This window comes from Equus quagga, chromosome 13 (genome assembly GCF_021613505.1).
Source record: "Equus quagga isolate Etosha38 chromosome 13, UCLA_HA_Equagga_1.0, whole genome shotgun sequence".
In the NCBI taxonomy this organism is placed as follows: Eukaryota; Metazoa; Chordata; class Mammalia; order Perissodactyla; family Equidae; genus Equus; species Equus quagga.
This window is the reverse complement of record NC_060279.1, coordinates 17983010-18001789: the sequence shown is the minus strand read 5'-3', so window position 1 is coordinate 18001789 and position 18780 is coordinate 17983010. Positions and strand designations below refer to the sequence as shown.

The 18780-nt window shown below is 41.3% G+C and overlaps 1 protein-coding gene across 1 annotated transcript in view; it reads right to left on the bottom strand.

The window, feature by feature from the left end:
• The window catches only part of RGL1 (ral guanine nucleotide dissociation stimulator like 1), a 117901-nt gene extending 109000 nt beyond the window's left edge, over nt 1-8901 (bottom strand). Inside the window, exons 1-2 of the mRNA XM_046682269.1 lie at nt 8721-8901; nt 7623-7733 (exon numbers count right to left, since the gene is read on the bottom strand). Coding sequence (XP_046538225.1) covers nt 7623-7733; nt 8721-8747 — 138 coding nt within the window. The 5' untranslated portion in view covers nt 8748-8901. The remainder of the gene's footprint in view (nt 1-7622; nt 7734-8720) is intronic.
• Nucleotides 8902-18780: the final 9879 nt, after the last annotated feature.

Below are 18780 nucleotides of genomic sequence, written 5' to 3'. Positions count from 1 at the left end.
ACACAGGAGAAGATTAACTGTGTGGAAATGAATTCAAATGAATGGACCACAGATGGCACAAGCAATTAAATGCTAGCAAATGTAGGGTAATGAGTCTCTTAGGGTGAAAAAAAAGATAGAACCACCATCAACACACCATCCCACCCCCAACCGTCGCCATTATTACCCTTAGAAGTCACACACTGCATGACATAAAGGAGAAGATGGCTTTGAGGAAGCAGGCCAGGCAGAACCCCCAATCACGGGGACACAATACACAGGCACATTAGTGAAAAGCCACAGGTACTTCTACAACGTTAAGCCAAAAGGATGAGTGGTATATGACATGACTCTCTCTGCACAAGACTAACGGAGCTTCCTCCGAGGCAGTGTCTCCTACCCGACACTGTAAGCGTGTCCTACCTGTATTCCTTCCTCTGTTTGCATTTTTTAAAACCGAAGATGGCTGCTAAACAGAGGAAAGTTAACCATTCGTAATAATAACACAATTAAGGGAAACCAAGCAAAACATAACAAAGTCAGGCTTTGATCCATTATATAGAGGCCATGGAGTGACATTACAACATTGCACCAAATCCTAAAAGATAAAATGTGGAAAGACATTTTAATTTAGGGGGTATGTGTGTGTGTGTGTGTGTAAGAAAGACTGAGATTGTGGGTAACGGTAAACTAGGGAAGCATTAGATCTTACCAAATTTTTTCTTCTATACAAGTGGAGTTAGCAATCAGAGTGCAGCTCCAAGAACAGTGATGCCAGCAGCCAGGATAAATAGTGTCAGGGAGGGTTTAAAGACATTGAGTAGGGAGAGGGAAAAAGACCAGAACACCTAACCATAAAATTTCTTCTGTCCCTGACAACACAATTATAAGTTTAACTGCTGTTGTCTAAAATACAACTCTGTAATCATAGTCCTGCGGGCTCCATATTTATTCTCTCTCCGCAGCCTACAGATTCAATTTGTTTAGTTTGTAGAGAAACAGAAGACTTAAAAAGAAAAGAAAAGAAACCACCAGCTCTTCAAAGTTCTCTGGAATCTGAGAACCAAGCAGTGCTTGCTGCCTCTTTCATGGTGAGTCTAAACTGAGATTTCATCCCTAGACTTCACACATCAGACACACCTGGGGCTGGGTATTCTGCAGGGCCTTCTGACAGGAAAGAAGGCACTTGCTAGTGTGTGTACACATGGAGGACACCTGACTTGAAGTCTCCAGGACATTTCACTCAATGAGAAGAGGATGACGCTGACCCCAGAAAGTCAGAAGGCTTTTGACCTGCTCTGTGAAACCAGGTGCCTCAGATCCACACCTGACAGGATCTTCTCATCCTCCACGCCCACTGCTCTCCCTACACTCTCCCCGCCACACGCCCTCCACTCAGGGGTTCATCCCCTTCCTCACTTCATTACCACTTTAGCCTCCTCCCCCTCTCCATGCCCCACTCTGGCGCCTTTCTACTGCATCCACCCCTCAGCTGTCAGTCATCTTTCTAAACCGCCGATCTGACCATTCCACTCTGCGTAAAGCCTTTCGATGACTACCACAAATTCCACAGCTCAGCACACCAGGTTCTCAGTGACACGGCTCCAGCCCTTCTCTCCAGCCTCCCTTCCTGTCACTAGGCATCCTTCCCTCTTCCCCATGCTGAGCCTCACATAGTGGTCCCATCTCCGGCTTCCCTGCTTTCCCTCACTGTGCCCTCTGACTGGAACGCCTGTCTCCAGTCCCCACACACCCTCCCCTAACACACAGTGCACATCTCTCACATAGCACTGATCACACGTACCACAATATATTGTAGTTAAAGTTTCTGTCTCCCCTACTATCCGTCAGTTCCTTAAGAACAAGGGGTGTACTGTTTTACCTTGGATTCCCAAGATTTAACATGGTGTCTGGCATAAAGTAGGCTTTTGATGAATAAATAAATGCTATCAAAGGTCAGGTTAGCAGATTCAGACACAGGTGACAGAATCATACAAGGAGACATGCAACAGCAGTGAGGGAGATCACAGCGAATGTGTTTTCTAGCAAACGACCCAGAAACTGCCCAAAACTCCAGACTCCCAATCAACTCTGTGGAGATAGCCCCACCCTACAGCAACCCAGACTCAGCTGGCTGTGCTTCTCTAATGGAATGAGGCAACATTTAGTATCTTCCCCTAGTTAACCCATAGTTTCCTTGCTCTGTTTACAGAAATCTTTTTTTTTCTGTAAAAAGTATATCATGGTAGAAATTTAAATGTTTTACTTATTTTAGCTTATTATTGCATATTTTAACATAAAATGCATAAGATAGTCACTCTAAGAGTCTGATTATTTAGAATGGGGAAGTGTAAAAGGACATGCATGCCATAGACAAAGGACACTAAAATAAGTGGGATGGGGCAGTGACAAATTCCAGCTAAGCGCTAAAGGGGAAAGGTACAGTCTTTACCTTATTGCTCTCTTTTTCTTTCTAAATTTAAAACTCCAAGAAACTTTTTCTTTCTAATTTCACAGGAATAGGAATGAAATATGTTTACAATATTGATTTAACAGAATGTATACTTTAAGTATAAGGAGTTAATGTGCCTCTTATATTTAGGCTGTAATGTATTTGCTGGGGGTAGACATGTATTTTACACTCAATCGAGTGTCCCCTGGACTGCCGAACTGAAATGAATATTCTTGATGATATGCTAAGTGTCTCTTACACAGATCCCAACAGATTTTGAAAGCAGTGAAAGGACCCAACTTAATACCCATGTCTCAGGCAATTGAAATCTACTCTATTTTCTTGATTGGTGTAGGCTACCATATTATTGGATTATTTCAGAAACACGTTCCCAAGGTCAAAATGAAAAAACACCAGTTGGTTCATTTAGAGATGGTTGCTAAATTTTTTAATTTATTTTCTAAAGCCTAAATTAAACATTCCAATAAACAAGAATAATGCAACCCAAGGGCCTGTTTTCCTAGATGAAAACAAGGATGATCAACTGTAAACTAAGGGCTCCTCTAGGCTTATCTCCTTACCATTCTAAAATCCCACTCCTGGGCTTTCCCATCACACGTAACTAATGCTTGCCAACACTTTTTAACTCGCGCATAGCCGTTCCTTCTTCGACATTCAGCAATAAGACAAGTACAGTTGGACTTCTTGCGTTTAAAAGGCACTGGGGAATTGTCTGGTTAATTCACTGCCATGAATGTTTTTGTTAAAATGAATAATCACTACCTTTCTTTGTGCCCTGCTTTGTTCCAGAAAGGATGTGAGATAGCTATAATCATTACCTAATTGATTTTTCTCGCTCCCACACTCCCCTCCTCTTTTTTATCAGCTAACACCTTCATGCTGATTTTGTTTTAAATAAGGAGCAACCATACATCGACATTTATCAAGACAATATTAGTCCCCCAAAAAGGGATGAACCTTGATCCATTCATTCAACAAATATTTATTGGGTTTCTGCCAACTAGATGGCCACAGTCCCCCCTCACCAAGCTTACAGCCTAGTGGGGGACACAAATGAACAGGCAATTACAATAGAGTGAGGTAAATGCAAGACAGAGAGAGAGAGAATGCTTCTGGAACACGCAGAAGGGTACCTCCTCCAGACCTGGGACATAGAGAAGCTTCCCAGAAGTGAAGTTAGCTGAAAACTCGAGGACCTGTATGCCACTTGAAGGCAATATGGAGAGCAACGTCAGTGAAACACCTGGTAGAGTCGATCCAAATAGTGTATTCAAGGGAGAATCAACTTCTCGATCCAGGTGTGACATGTGGTTCTCTTACCACTGCACCCATATAACCTATGGACTGGACACAATTCACCCTAAACACTAGGCTCTGTAACAGATTTCCAGTTCCTTTCATTTCTAAATGTATTCTTTCTCCTGTCTTATTCCACTATCTTTTCCAGCCTCCCAGCTATGAAGCATTTCAACTCAACCCCACATAGGGCCTATGAGGGAGACAGTGTGATAAATACAGGATGTAGGGTAGGGAGGCACTGGGGCCCCACCACAAGGACCACACATCCATGGAAGCACAGAACTGAGAAAAGCTATCTGACTATCCACTGACCATTCTACTCCCCACAAACTTCGCAGAAGTGATCCAGAACTATGATTCTGCCCATGAAGCAAATATCCCCACTTTGAACTTATCTTAGGTTTGACACATTCTTCTGGACCCTTTATCTGCCATATTCTGAAGACAACAGAATGGGTTCTTGACACCAAAGCCCCTTCCCTAACAGTTGGATCCTTTCTCCGAGTCTATTTGAGTATTCTTCCTAAAATGGTACATTTCCAGCTTCCAGAGAATACTGCTATTTTCTTAAATCATTACTACATATCACTGTCAATGTATAACCACAATGCTGGGACCAAAGAAAAATCCTAAGTTTTGACCATTTGCTCTTGCAAAAATCACTGGACATTCTGCAAGTTAACTGAATGATTGGTGAAATTACTTTTTAATGTCTCTTCCAATCCTGAAATTTTATGATTCTATGACATAATCAGAGCCATTTTTCTTTGAGGGCTAGAGCCAGATAAAATTATCCCAGTCTAAGATATCACTGTACAGGAAAAATTGGGTCAGTACTTCAATAATCCTTGGTTTTGCAAAGTTGCCCAACATAACCTCACTGTCAATGGGCAAGGCACTGACGTGTATAAGAAAACCTGGCCTGGGCCATACTTGGTTGTATATTTTACAGTCAAAGACAGAGGGTTTTACTTCAAAAGATCAAGTGAACACAAAATTAAACAAACAAAACAAAAAAGAATGTCCTAAATGTTTTGGATTGTATGATACTTCACACCTAAGGATGCGTAATTATTTTGCTATCCTTCCCAAGTGAATCTTAATTATGTTTTGAGATCTACAAGAAAATACAGAAATTGTACTCAGTCTTTTACGCTTTTTGAATATGGCTTACAGACATGTAATGAGAGCTATGGCCGCCCTCAGGTGCTACATAACCTCGTATGCATCTTTGGTGCACCATACTTTACACATCCAAAATGGAGAGCTTATCAATAAGACTCACATCTTCATAACAAATTATCTCAACTTGTAGCTCAAGTTATCATTCAAAACATGAAGGAAAACCATATTGCTCAAGTCCTGCATCAGGTGCAACATCTAGGGGGAAAGTACACCATATGCATCCTTGCTCTTCTGAGTCAACGTTCTCTTCCATTGCTATGGAAACAGCCTTAAGGCCCCAGGCAGCTCCTCATGGCAAAGAACTAACCATCTGGGTTCCAGACCAGCCTCCACCACTTTACAGCTGTCTGACCCTGGCAAGCAATTTAACCTGTCTGGGCATTCATTTCCTGGTGTGGAAAAAAAGAGGTAATCACGATACCACCTTCCTCATAAGGTTGTTGTCATATTTCAGTAATACCCTCATGGCACCTCAATCTCTAGTTCACTCTACAACTGGTTGCTTTGAAGAATTTTTAAAGGGTTACTGGGATGTAGGAAAACAAATATAGAGAAGCCACTCAGTCCTAAAGAGAAAGGTTTTCTAATTGCTATGGCTCAATTGGTTGAGTCACATTTAATTAAGTCTGGAATTTCCAAGGACAAAAACAGAGCTTCCCAACAGGATACCTAAGACAACAAAACAAGTGGGATCAGAGCCGGAGAGGCCCTAAGAACTTGCTCTGGAGGACGGGGGTGGTAGCAGCAAACGACACTTCGCTGAAATGAGGGGAAGAGACAGATTCCTCCATCAACTAAAAGCAATCTTTGTACATTATCTTCCCTCTCAATATTTCAGCTCTACTGCTAAATGGAGGGTGCACCAACTGTGAATTCTATATAAACTTGAGAACACTGGAAGAGGGGGGAGACAAGAGAAGTGGAGTCCAGTGAACAGGTCAGTGAGGATTACTGAATAACTGTGAACATCTAAACGAAGCATACTCTGTGTGTTTGGGACCTAGAGAGTTAACGTCTCCACGTCCCCGTGACTTACTCATTCATTGCTATTGTGTTTGGCTAAAAGCTAAAACTGTCACCCAAGCAACATCAGTCTCATTAGAAAGGGAGGAAGAACCTGGCATCAGAAAATGGAATGATCCTTTTGAAGGCGCTGGTTCAGAACTTGTGAATCATTTTGAAATACCCTGACAAGCCAAACCACATCAACACCACATTTAAATAAAATGCGTATACACAACAACCAAAAACGAAGCGATGACTTGTCAGAACTCCAGTGCTGCTTTTCCTATCAGGTCTGCTGGTGACGCATCTAACTAATTTTAAAATCATATACTGAGTAAGGCACCTACTTGATAAGTAAAGACCTCAGGTTTTCAAAGGCAAGGTTCCTTCCTACCTTTCCAGACCATACCTGCAGATGTCACTAACAGTTTACAGCCCTGGTGGGTGGCACCTCAGCCCAAAGTACACAGCAGCAAAGGCCTGAGTTGAAGCAGCTGGGGAAGCCAAAAGCAATGAATGCCTGTGTCAGCAGACCCGTGGCAAAGGAAATCACTGCTGCTGGCCATCCTGCCTTAAACTCCAGTCATTACAAGTCACATGCTGCCTCTAGTCTTAATGTGAGGCCCTGGGCAGTTTTCTTTCCTGTCCTCCTTCATACCCCACCTTTGAATGCTGCTCAAAGTGCTCTGAATTTCCTGAAACCCAAAAAAATGCAAAGGCTTAATCTTCATTGCTCTCAACCCATCACCTGTGAAGCCTGGGTGTGGCTAGAACAAGGGCAGGTGAAACCACACCCCATCCCCTCTATTCAGCCGACCCTTATTTTCTTTCTCAAGGCTTTTTACGGCACCTCTCACTGCTCTCTCTGAGGATTACTCCTATCTCCAGATCAAGAATTCCTTCCTTCTTCTGCATGTGGATGTTTGCCCAAGTAGTGATCCTGTCGCCAAGCTTTCCATTTCTCATATCCCCTTATTTGGGATGTGTGGAAGGATCCATTAGGCGATAACAGATAACTCACGTGGTCCCACCCATGTGAGTTATTTTAGAATCTCAGTGGAAAAACAAATCTTACGTATGGAAGCAGCGTTTCTCCAAAGACCCAGCACTCTATGCACACTATACATGAAGTCCTGGGCACTAAGCATGCATTCGCCTCCTCACGGGCTGTAGAAAGGAGGTATCAATGGAAAAGCTGCCACCTGCATAGGAAGCAGATTTGGAATGCTCTGTCCCCTGAGCATTCTGGGTAGTATGTAAAGGTACTGCAGTAGGAAAGGTGTGTCAGCATCAATAGAGGGAGGACGGGGAAAGAGAAGGGTGCCAGCTGAGCAAAACTGCATATGGCTCTTGTCTAACAGAGTACTTGCTTTCTGGTCCTGTTCCTCTGTGTCACTTCCCACTGCTCCGCTCCCACTCTATTTGCCAAATACCTCAAGATGTTTCTAAGAGGTTCTGAATTATTGACAAACCTAGGGAAGAAGCTTTGGAAAACATTAAGTACAAAAACAGACCTGTACAGCTAGTGCAAACACTTGGTCATTGGCAGTTTCCTTTTTAAGGCCAAAAGAGAAGAAGAAGAAGAAAAAAAAAAAAAAAGCCTGCCTCTGCTTTATAATGATATTCACAGGAAAACAGACACTGCAGCTCCAAAGTTCACAATCTCTCCAGCTTTACTCACCCCTAGCCATCTTGCTCCTTTATTGGCAGCCTGTTGAATCTGGACTCTTTTGAGGGTGACATGGTAAACAGCTCCTTCCTCTACCTCTTCACCCCAGTCCTGAATCGAGCTCTGCCAGGGGACGGGATAAAGAGAAAGAAAAAGAGTATTTTTTTTTTTCCTCTCTGCTAACCACAATCTAGCCCAGCTGCTATGCTGCTTACACGAGCACTAAGGGCACAAGACGGGCTGTTCAAAATAAATATTACAATCAGAGCAATACAAGACACATTGCGATAGACGGAATGCTGAGATTTTCTTGGACCCCTGCCCTTCCCTGGGGTATCAGGATCCCCCGACTTTTCCATTTAGTTATTTTTCCTAGACCCGCTCACATATCTTAAATAGTTTTTTAAAATCTTTTTTCCCTTCTTAAAGAAACTGTAGTTTAATCCTGATTAACTTTTCCTCCTTAAGCGAAAGGAAAAATAATTCATTTGTAGAAAAGCCAATTACTTTTCTAAGTGGCCCAGTTATTTGAGCAAACTACATTTTAAACTCAGGCACAAACAAGTGTTTAAAATGCCAAGAGTCCTCACTCCTTTGGAAGTGAAATGCTTCCCATGTCTCTTTCTCCTCTTATTGTTTTGGGACCCAAAAAGTTAGCGGGGGCGTAGAAAGCTTTTATTTCCGTAAAATAATCTGGCAAGTGCAGAAGCAGCAACACATCATCGTGCAGCTTCGAGTAAAATGTGTGCAGCGACCCCACGGAGTTCCATGCCCCCAGCTAAACTTCAAGTTCGTGTTAAAGAGCCTCGGGGACGCAGAAACGCTCCGCGCTTCACCCGAACTACAGTTTCTCTTTCCTTAAAAAGTTGTCCTTTCCTGACACATCTGCCGCAGTCGCACCAAAGGCAGTTACCGAGAAAGCAGGCATCTTTTCAAGGGAGAAGACACGCAGGGAGGGAGACACACAAAGCAGAGTGAGAAAGCTGTAGCTCACAAGTATGGGATCGGATTGCTCCGTTCACTCCGAGTGAGTCCAAAACACGCCCAGAGAAAGCGGGAGAAGATTCCCCACCAGAGAAGCCTCGGGAGAAGTCAGAGAGCTCGCGTTACCATTTTAGCTTGCCAAAGCAATTTCATTCTCAGTTTTCTCTTCGGTACGTGGACGCGGCATGATGCGCCCTGCTCCGAGGCAATCGCTGTCCCGGCCGCGCTCAGCCCGCCGCCCCGCGCGCCCGCCCGAGCACAGCCACGCGCCGCGCTGCCCCGCCGCCGCCGCCGCCGCCGGTGCGCGCGATCGGGCCACAAAGGGAGCGAGCGAGCGCGGGCGCCGCAGACTCCTCCCACGCCACTCCGCCGCTCCGTGATGTCAGGCTTTCCTGTTTGCGCTTGGGAGCACGCTCCCTTTCTCAAATCCCACGGATAAAGTTAGCATGCAATAATTTCTCCAGCTCTGAGGGTGATGGGGAAGCAACCCTTCCAAGTTTATCAGGTTTTCCTGATGGTCACCAGGTGCCAAAAAAGAAGTGGGTGTGGTATGGGGGATCTAAGTGTGTGTCTTCTCCTTCCTTTGCTAAAAGAAAGAAAGGGTGCAGAAGGTGCAAAAAGGATGGGAAGAGAGGGTCAGAAAAATGTCTATCTGCCTGCTACCTATTAAATTTACAGTGAATCAGAATGACCCCAATGAGAGTAGCAATATTAGAAGCCAGGAAGTTTTTCATTAGGACAAAAAAGAATTGGTCAGAGGATACTCCAAAACCCATCCCCAGGGCTGTACCCTATCCTGCCTCAGCACACGACCAACAGGAAACTGCCCTGGACCTCTTTCTACCACCCATTATGATAAGGCTCATCCCACAGCAAGTGGCCATTTTGTGTGCGAGGGGACAAAGCAGGAAAGGGTTTTGCTGGGACTGACAGCGTGGAAAGTGGGCCGCCAGTGGCCCTGGAGGTTCTGTGTGTCTTTGTCAAGCCACCAGTGGTTGTTCTGCTGGGACAAAGTGGGATAATAACTGCATGGAAAAGCCTTTCATGAGGACACTGCCAGAGGAGTTTTGTCATAATAGATCTGCTATCAGGACAAAAGATTATGACATTTTTTAGATCCAGTTTTAATAAACCAACAGCGAGACACCAGATGATAATGTAATCATATTTTGGCACATGACAGAATTCCATGCCAATTACAAAAAGTTTTAGGGCTCATGTCTGTTATACTATTCACCCCTAAATGCATTTAATTGCCTTTAAATTGTTTTTTAAAGGCTGCTCACTAGTTGCCATACTAAGGCATAAGGCTGGCCTTTGGTTAATAATAAATTTATCATGAGCTGAAAAGCTAGAGAATGAGGCGTACTGATGTTCCCAGGAAAGCAGAATAAATGACAGTGAGGGCACATTAAGGAAAAACAAAAGGATCTTTAGACACTTGAGAACATTTGAAGTCACTCAGCCAAGTTCCCCTTACACAATTAGAACCTTTGGGGCTCAGTAACTGTGGAGAGAAGGGATGCTCTTTTTATAAAACTGAAGTGGTTTCTATTAAAAAAACAAACAAAAAGCATGTAGACTAGATTCTTCTGTGATCCCCACGACAGAGTGTCCCCAGTGTCCAGAGGACACTCGCTGCTTCTTAAAGCCATCCTCAGGCCCCCAGGCCTACCTACCCCTGGAGGACCTATTTAGTGATCTGAAGAGCACAAGATGCACCTGAGACAGTGAAGCAACCCATAAGATTAATTTCTCCACTACCTTAACCTGATTTTTGGCTGTAAATTTGGAGATTACTGAAAATTTTCCAGCTCAGGAATATCAAGCAGTTTCTTCAAGCTCAACCCTCACAGGAAGCCTTCACTGGATGGGGCAGCTTATAATTCACAAGGCTGCACTCAGGTTTCAGATCTTATCACCCTCCTTTCTACACCACTAATTCCCTGGCTGGCCACCTGGTGTGTAAAGGGAAAAGAACAGGCTTCGAGCAGACGCAGCTTCAAATCCACACTTACATTAAGAGTGAACCTGGGCGCTACTTCCCTGAGCTTTAATTTCCACATCTGTAAAAGGAGACAAACATCTACCTCAAAGAGTTTGAAAAGGGACTAAATGAAATATGTATGCAAATTATCTAGCACATGGTATGTGATCAAAAAAGTTCCATTCCCTTATTATTGTACTTCCCCCAAAGTGTATTTTCCCAGACTCACTGAAAAGTTGTGTATGTATACAACGTGAGGAAATCTAAAATGTCCTCTCACTGAATTACAGTATAATTTCAGAGACCTTTTCCAAGAATAACTATTTGTATTTATGCCTGATAATATGTATGTGATTTTGTCCAAATGTTGATGCAAAAAAAAAAACAAAAAACGCTGGTTTTATGTTTGATAGGGCAATCAAGTGTTACACTTTACAATCTTTTAAATATTTATTTTAAAATATTTTACCTCCAGGCAGTCCAGTCAGTATTACCTTATTACACAAACCTTTGGGTTAAGATACTCCTGGTCAATATGTGGGAAGGATAAACCTGTAAGCCATTTATAACTAAGTTTGAATTTATCTACCAGATTAGGCTATTCGTGACCTAGCGGGGTCCTAAGAGAGCAGGTCAAGTTTTGTTAAAAGGAGTTCAGCAATGTTTCGTAGTTTTCAGTGTACAAGTCTTTCATCCCTTTGGTTAAGTTTATTCCTAAGTATTTTATTCTTTTTGATATTATTGTAAATAAGATTGTTTTCTTGATTTCATTTTTGGATTGTTCGTTGTTAGTATATAGAAATGCAACTGATTTTTATGTATTTATTTTGTACCCTGCAACTTTACTGAATTCATTTATTAGTTCTAACAGTGTTTTTGTGGACACAAAAAAAATGGAAAAACATCCCATGCTCATGGATTGGAAGACTTAACATTGTTAAAATGTCCACACTACCCAAAGCGATCTACAGGTTCAACAGCAATAGAAGAAAGACATCCTAAAATCCATATGGAACCACAAAAGACACTGAATAACCAAAGCAATCTTGAAAAAGAACAAAGCTAGAGATCTCACACTTTCTGATTTCCAAACGTGTTATATAGCTAGTAATCAAAACAGTATGGAACTGGCATAAAGACAGACACATAGACCAACGGAACCTAATAGAGAGCCCAGAAATAAACCCACAAATATATGGTCAACTGATCTTTGACAAGGGTGCCAAGAATACACAATAGGGAAAGATAGTCTCTTCAATAAATGGTGCCTGGAAAACTGACTATCCATGTGCAAAAGAGTGAAATTGGACCCTTATCTTACACCATACACAAAAATCAACTCAAAACAGATTAAAGACATAAACGTAAGACCTGAAACTGTAAGACTCCTGAAGAATACATAGGTGGAAAGCTTCATAACGTTAGTCTTGACAATGATTTCATGGATATGATGCCAAAAGTATAGGCAACAAAAACAAAAATAGATAGGTAAGACTACAAACTAAAAAGCTTCTGCACAGCAAAGGAAACAATCAACAGAGTGAAAAGGCAACCTATGGTATGGGAGAAAAAATTTGCAGACAACATATCTGATAAGGAGTTAATATCCATAATATATAAGGAACTCTTACAACTCAATAGTAAAAAAACAAATAACTGAATTTTAAAAAGGGCAAAGGACTTGAATAAACATTTCTCCAAAGAAGACATACAAATAGCCAACAGGTATATGAAAAGTTGCTCAACATGACTAATCACCAGGGAAATGCAAATCAAAACCACAATGAGTTATCATCTCATACCTGTTAGGATGGCCATTATTAAAAAAACAAAAAAACAAATGTTGGCAAGGATGTGGAGAAAAGGGAACTCTCGTATACTGTTGGTAAGAATGCAAATTGATACAGCCATCACAGAAAACAGTATGGTGGTTTATCAATAAATTAAAAATAGAACTACCATATGATCCAGCAATCCTACTTCTGGGTATTTATCCAAAAGAACTGAAATCAGGATCTCAAAGAGATCTGAATGCTCCCATGTTCATTGCCACACAATTCATAATAGCTAAGATGTGGAAACAATCTAAATGTCTCTCAATGGATGAAGAGGTAAACAAAATGTGGTATATACATACAATGGAATATTATTCAGCCTTATAAAAGGACATCCTATCATATGCAACAGTACATGTGAACCTTGAGGACATTATGCTCAGTGAAATAAACCAGTCACAGGACAAATACTGCATGATTCCACTTCTATGAGGTACCTAAAGTAGTCAAACTCATAAGAAGAGACAGTAGAATGGTGGTTGCCACGGGCTGGGGGAGGGGGAAGTAGGGAGTTGCTGCTCAATGTGTATCAAGTTTTAGTTAAGATGAAAATGTTCTTGAGATCTACTGTACAACATTGTGCTTATCGTTAACAATAATGTACTGTACGCTTAAAAATTTGTTAAAGTGGGGGGAAAGGAGGTCAGAAAACATCTATACTTAAAGCATTAGGATGTTGCTAGGAATAGTTTTATGTTGTTATATGTGGTAGTCACTGACAGTAGCAATAGAAGATTCCTAGGATATAATAGGAAAGAGGGAAGAGGTATGGAAGAACCTCAAACTGAAGAAGAAAACCTTTCTTGCTTTACAGTTTCACCAGAGGCAATGATACAGAGCTGGTCAGAACAGAACAAGCAGCTGGTGTGCAGATTCTTTAAGAGAATCCATCTAAAAGTGGAACTATGTAGTTTATATACTCTATGCGTTTATTTATTCATTGGCCTCTATGATGCCACACTTTCCTGGATTTTATTCTACCTCTCGGGCTGCAAGAAAAAGTGAAAAATAAAAAAATTATGACAGAGTATACTTATGTATGTAGAGTGACATGGAATAATTCTTGTGTGCCTGGATAAACGATGAAACATTTATCGTCTGAGAGCCAGGGTTTGAATCCCAGCTGTAGATGACTTGTCAACTAAGAGGTTGACCCTCACCTCCCACAGCCTTGGTGTCCTCACCTATTTCCTTTCAGGCTCAGCATGAGTGTTTAATCAACTATACTATATAAGGCATCCAAGAGAATAAACTATACTATATAAAGCACCTAATAGAGTGCTTGGAACATAGGAGGCCTTGAATTAACATGCATCTCCTTCTCTCCCTGCCCCCACACCCTTTCCCTTTAATGCAATTCTGTATTCATTTTATAGGTTTACAATCTGCACGTTCTTTACACGTTTGCTTGGGTAATAGATTGTACTGCATGACAGAAAAGGAAGGGCAGTGCAAGTACAACAGACATTGTACTTGGAAATAAGTAGTTAAAAACTTATCTTGAAGATGGCAATATGAGCATAAGATGGTAAGAAATGGGAGGGCCTTGCTTTTGTCCTCAAACTCAATGCTGGACTACGGTGTCCTATGCCCAGGTAAAAGTTTAGAGGAAAACAGTCACAAGAGAGCAATAATAATAACAACAACAATAGCTATGTGAGAAAGCTAAATAGGTGAGAGGCGAGGATTCTCCCTCCACACCTTAGGACTCTGGAGTGCATACTGCCCCTACTTGCCTGCAGCCCTCTCCTAAACAGATGAGTTTGAAACCTTTCCCACTTTTAAATGGAACTGATAATAGCCATTTTGCAACATTTTATTCTTAAACTATACCTTCAGCTATCTGTAGGTCCCTAAAGAAACTTTCGGTGGAGGACACAGCAAATAAATCTGTAACTTTTTGACTCCTTTCCCCAGCAATATCAAAGTATTGTCAAAATGCAAATTACTTATCCTTTCAACATCCTATGAAATGCTTCTCCCCTTATTCTTCAGGCTTATAGGGTGTGTTGCTCACCAATTAACTTTCCACATTCAGCTTCCCACTATCAGCTGGGCATTCTGCTATAGTTGTTTCTAGTTATCCTAAATGAGGTTGTCCCATTCACCTACTCTGTGCTTGAACTTTCAACCTTGCTTTGCAAAGGGAAAAGAGCCAGTCATGCTTGGCTAAAGATGAGCAGTGCTCCAAACACTTTTTGCTTGTTTGTTTTTTTGAGGAAGATTATCCCTGAGCTAACATCTGCCACCCATCCTCCTCTTTTTGCTGAGGAAGACTGGCCCTGAGTTAACATCCGTGCCCATCTCCCTCTACTTTATATGTGGGACACCTACCACAGCATGGCTTGCCAAGTGGTGCCATGTCCACACCCGGGATCCGAACCAGTGAACCTTGGGCCGCCGAAGTGGAACGTGCGAACTTAGCTGCTGCACCACTGGGCCGGCCCTGCTCCGAACCCTTTTTAAGCAGTAGACAGTTGTTTCCATTTTCTGAGGCCCCAAAGTGATTTTATTAATCATCACAGAGATACTATAGTATAGGTTGAAAATGCTCTGCTATTAGGTTCTCTTATTTAGGCAAGCAATTTACATGCCAGTTTTCATGGACCTACTACAATTAAAGAAGAGGCTGCCCTAGGGGGTAGAAAATGGAGACAGAAGAAACATAAACAAATAGCCCTTGACAGATGGCAGGCCAAAGGCAGAGGACTCCTCTGGCCATGATGACATTTTTCAGCCAAGAGTTTACCAACTGTTGGCGGTTACTCTTAATTGTTGATGATGCTCGCCTGAGAAGGAAATTGGTTACTGGAATACTATTTGTAACTTGGGCTAATAAGCATTATTACCTCATCTAATTATAGATTTCTGTAAAAGAAAAAAGGACAGCCAGAAATTTGTTCACATGGTTGAAAAGATCAAAACATCCAGCAATCAGCTCAGACATAATGCCAGGTCTGTGTGATATATAATAAAACATTCTGCAAAATGGGAGATGGGTGACCTGATGCCATGAAGGGCTTTGACCAAGATCAAAAGGAGTTACTGGCAATTAGCCAAATCATGTCATGTTTCAGGGCTAAAGGAACCTCCCTTTTCTATAATGATGGTATTGAAATAGTACTGAAAAATAAAATAAATTAGAACTGCTAGAACATAGAGCTAAGGGTGATGGCTCCACAGTCAGAGACACCTAGATTCGAGTCCTAGCTCTATCACTTCTCTCTGAGGCAAGGTCTTTAACATCTCATAAAAAATAGGGGTACGAACACCTTCCTCATTGGCTCACAGTGAGAATTAAATGAGATAACCCACATCAAGCCTTGAGCACAGTATCCAGCACCATGGTCAATTAATATTCTCTATTTTTATTATTATTCTTATTATTATATGTCAAAAGCTACAGGAGGCTGACTATATTAAAAATCAGATCTATATATCCAATAACAAGGTCTTGTGGCTTGAAGCCAAAACTTCATGATACAGAGGCATCAGCAAAAACCGTAAGTCCCACAAACACTTCAGTCAATGAGCAACATTTACTGAGTTGCTACATGGCACGGAAAAATATTGTGCTCTGTATTCGTTCCCACATCAGTCCACCTCCACACAGGGACCAGAGCGATCTTTTTACATCACCACACCATCCCCTCCTATTTTCAAATCCCTCCAGTGGCTCCCCATTGCTCAGGATAAAAACCTAAATCCTTTCCATATTCTATAGGGCCTCCCCAGGTTGGCCCCTGCCTACTTTCAGCTTCCTCCCACTCCACTTTACATAAGCTCTCTAGGGTCCAGCGACCCCAGTCTTCTTTCAATGTCTTGAACATATCTGTCTTCCCCCCATCACAGAGCCTTTACACATGTGATTCTCCCTTTTAAGGATATCTCTCCCCTTCTCCTCTCCCACCTGGGTTAAATCCCCCTATTATGTACTCTCATGGTACCACATTCTTCTTTTTAGCTCTATTACAGTTGTAATTTTACATATAATAGTATGATTATTTGATAAATGTCTGTTTCCCCCAAACCTTATGACGGCAGAGGTAATGTCAATTTTTCCTCATCATTGTATCCTAGCACCTCACACAGTGCCTAGCACATAGTAGATGCTCCATAAATAACTATTTGATCAATTGATAGACAAATACATAGATAAATGCCATGCTGTAAATTCAGTAAGTGCTTAGTAATTGTTGCTGAGTGATATAAATAAACCTTAGATATTGTTTCTACCTTAAAGTTGCTTATACTGTAAAAGCAGAGAAAGGACATAAAGGCAATAAATGAAAAATGACTTTCAAAGCCAGAGATCAGCAAGTACAGATCAAGAGAGCAGGGCAGACTGAGCAATGTGTCACTGAGAGGACACTGAGAAAATCAGTCGGGAGGCACTCACTCTTAAAGGACTTGTAGATAATTACAGTTTTTATTAAAGCTGCGTTAACCACTACCTTTGAAGCAAAAAACATGGACTTGAACGAAGAGAAGGGGGTCTTCCAGTAGAGAGGATGGCAGGTTCAAAGGATGCTATTGGGTTGAAGTGGCTCATTCAGTCCAGGGAAATGAGATAAAGTAGCTGGTTGGTGGAGATTCTTGAATTTTTCTTAGCAGGAAAATGAAATGATAAAACAGAGTGTGAACAAGATGATTCTAATGCTCGTCCATAGGTTAGCTTAGAGGGAAGAAACCATGACGGTGGAGCCATCTGATAGGAAGCTATTACAGTAATTTACATGCCAAATAATTAACACATAGGCTGAGACAAGATAAGGGTTTTGAAATAACGAAATAAATGTGAGTGATTTGTAAAAATAAATGTTGCAACTTGATGATAGGCAGCATGTTGCAAGTAAATGAGCAGGGAAAGAGAAAAACCTGCAAGGTTTTAAGACTCGGAAACTGAGACTGTGGTGGGGACATGAAAATACAGAGAAAATGGTATGGACTTTCTGCTTTGGGAAAAAATATTATCAATTCAGTTCTGGGGAGAAAGAACATATTGAAAAGTGATAGGAAGGAAAGAAAAAGACCAGAAATAGAGTTTCAAGTTAGTATGTATATAAGGAAGTTGTCTGAAACCAGGAATTCACATGATTCCCGCTCAGTGGAAGAGAAGCAGAGTCTTAAACAGTCTCAAGATGCACCTAGAACTAAAGAAGACCAAACAAAAATAACCAGCGAAGAGCAGGAGGGAAAGAAGAACAAACAGAGTTTGAGTTGTGGACCCAATGCTGAAAGGAAAGCTCAATGCAATTAAAAATTCTCAGACACGCTGAAATCAGTCTTGGAATACAGTCAGTGGACTTTAGAACACTTCAGTGACAAGAGATTTACTTTCTGTCATTATCACCAGACGCTACACATATTTTAACAGGATTTTCCCTGTTCAAAAACATAGAAAAGTTTTTAAAAATTATGACCGGTTATTCTATTCTATGACACTCTTCAATAAAATGTAACCAAAGTTAATTGAAAGTCTTAGTGTGGTCAGTTACATAACACCAGAATTGCTGAATAGCTTAAACACAGTGTTTTCCCAGAAATATTTGTCTTTTGGATGAAACCAAGAATGGAAAGTTTCTGCCTTAAAGGAGAACTTTTGAGAAGGTAGAAAGAAAAGAAAAACATATATAATGGAAATATAACTTTAACAATAATTAGCCAAAATACTGCAAATATGGTAACTACTCACACAAAGACACACAAAAACACAAAGAAAAGTGAAAATTTTACCACGTTAGGGAGTTAATTGTGGATTGTATATCAATTAGATGTCTTTTTTAAAATTAGAAAGTATCTCATATATTGACTTTGCCAGGAAAAAATTCAGACAGATCTTTGGTTCTTGTTATTTTCCTGTTAAATTGGCAGAATCAACTCATACTAACTCATACTGATCAGTTTTGTCTAAGACATGAAGTGAGGTCTATAGAATGAAAATGTGTTTAGTTTGGGGCTGGAGTCATTACCTTGGTTTATTCAGCTTCTTCTAGATAGGTGAATAGCTGCTGCTCTAGAAAGCTGCATACAGCTCTCACTCCTACCCTGGTTTCTCTCCCCTTTTCCTCCAGGAGTAATGGGTGTGTGTGTGTGTCTATTGTGGAAAGGGGAGTTTGGGGTGGATGTGGTGGGAGGCGGTGTGTGTGTGTCTGTGGCTATGCTGTCTGTGTATGTATTGTGGGAGGGGAGAATTGATAGAGTAGCTTAGCCTTCATCTCGATCCTTAATCATAAAATCTAATGACTTCTCTCCAGAAGAACACAGACGTGACAGAAAGGCATTGTAAAGAAATGACAATGCAATCGTAAGCTTTGTGGCAACTTTATAACAAAATAAATAATATACTTACAGACAAATAGGT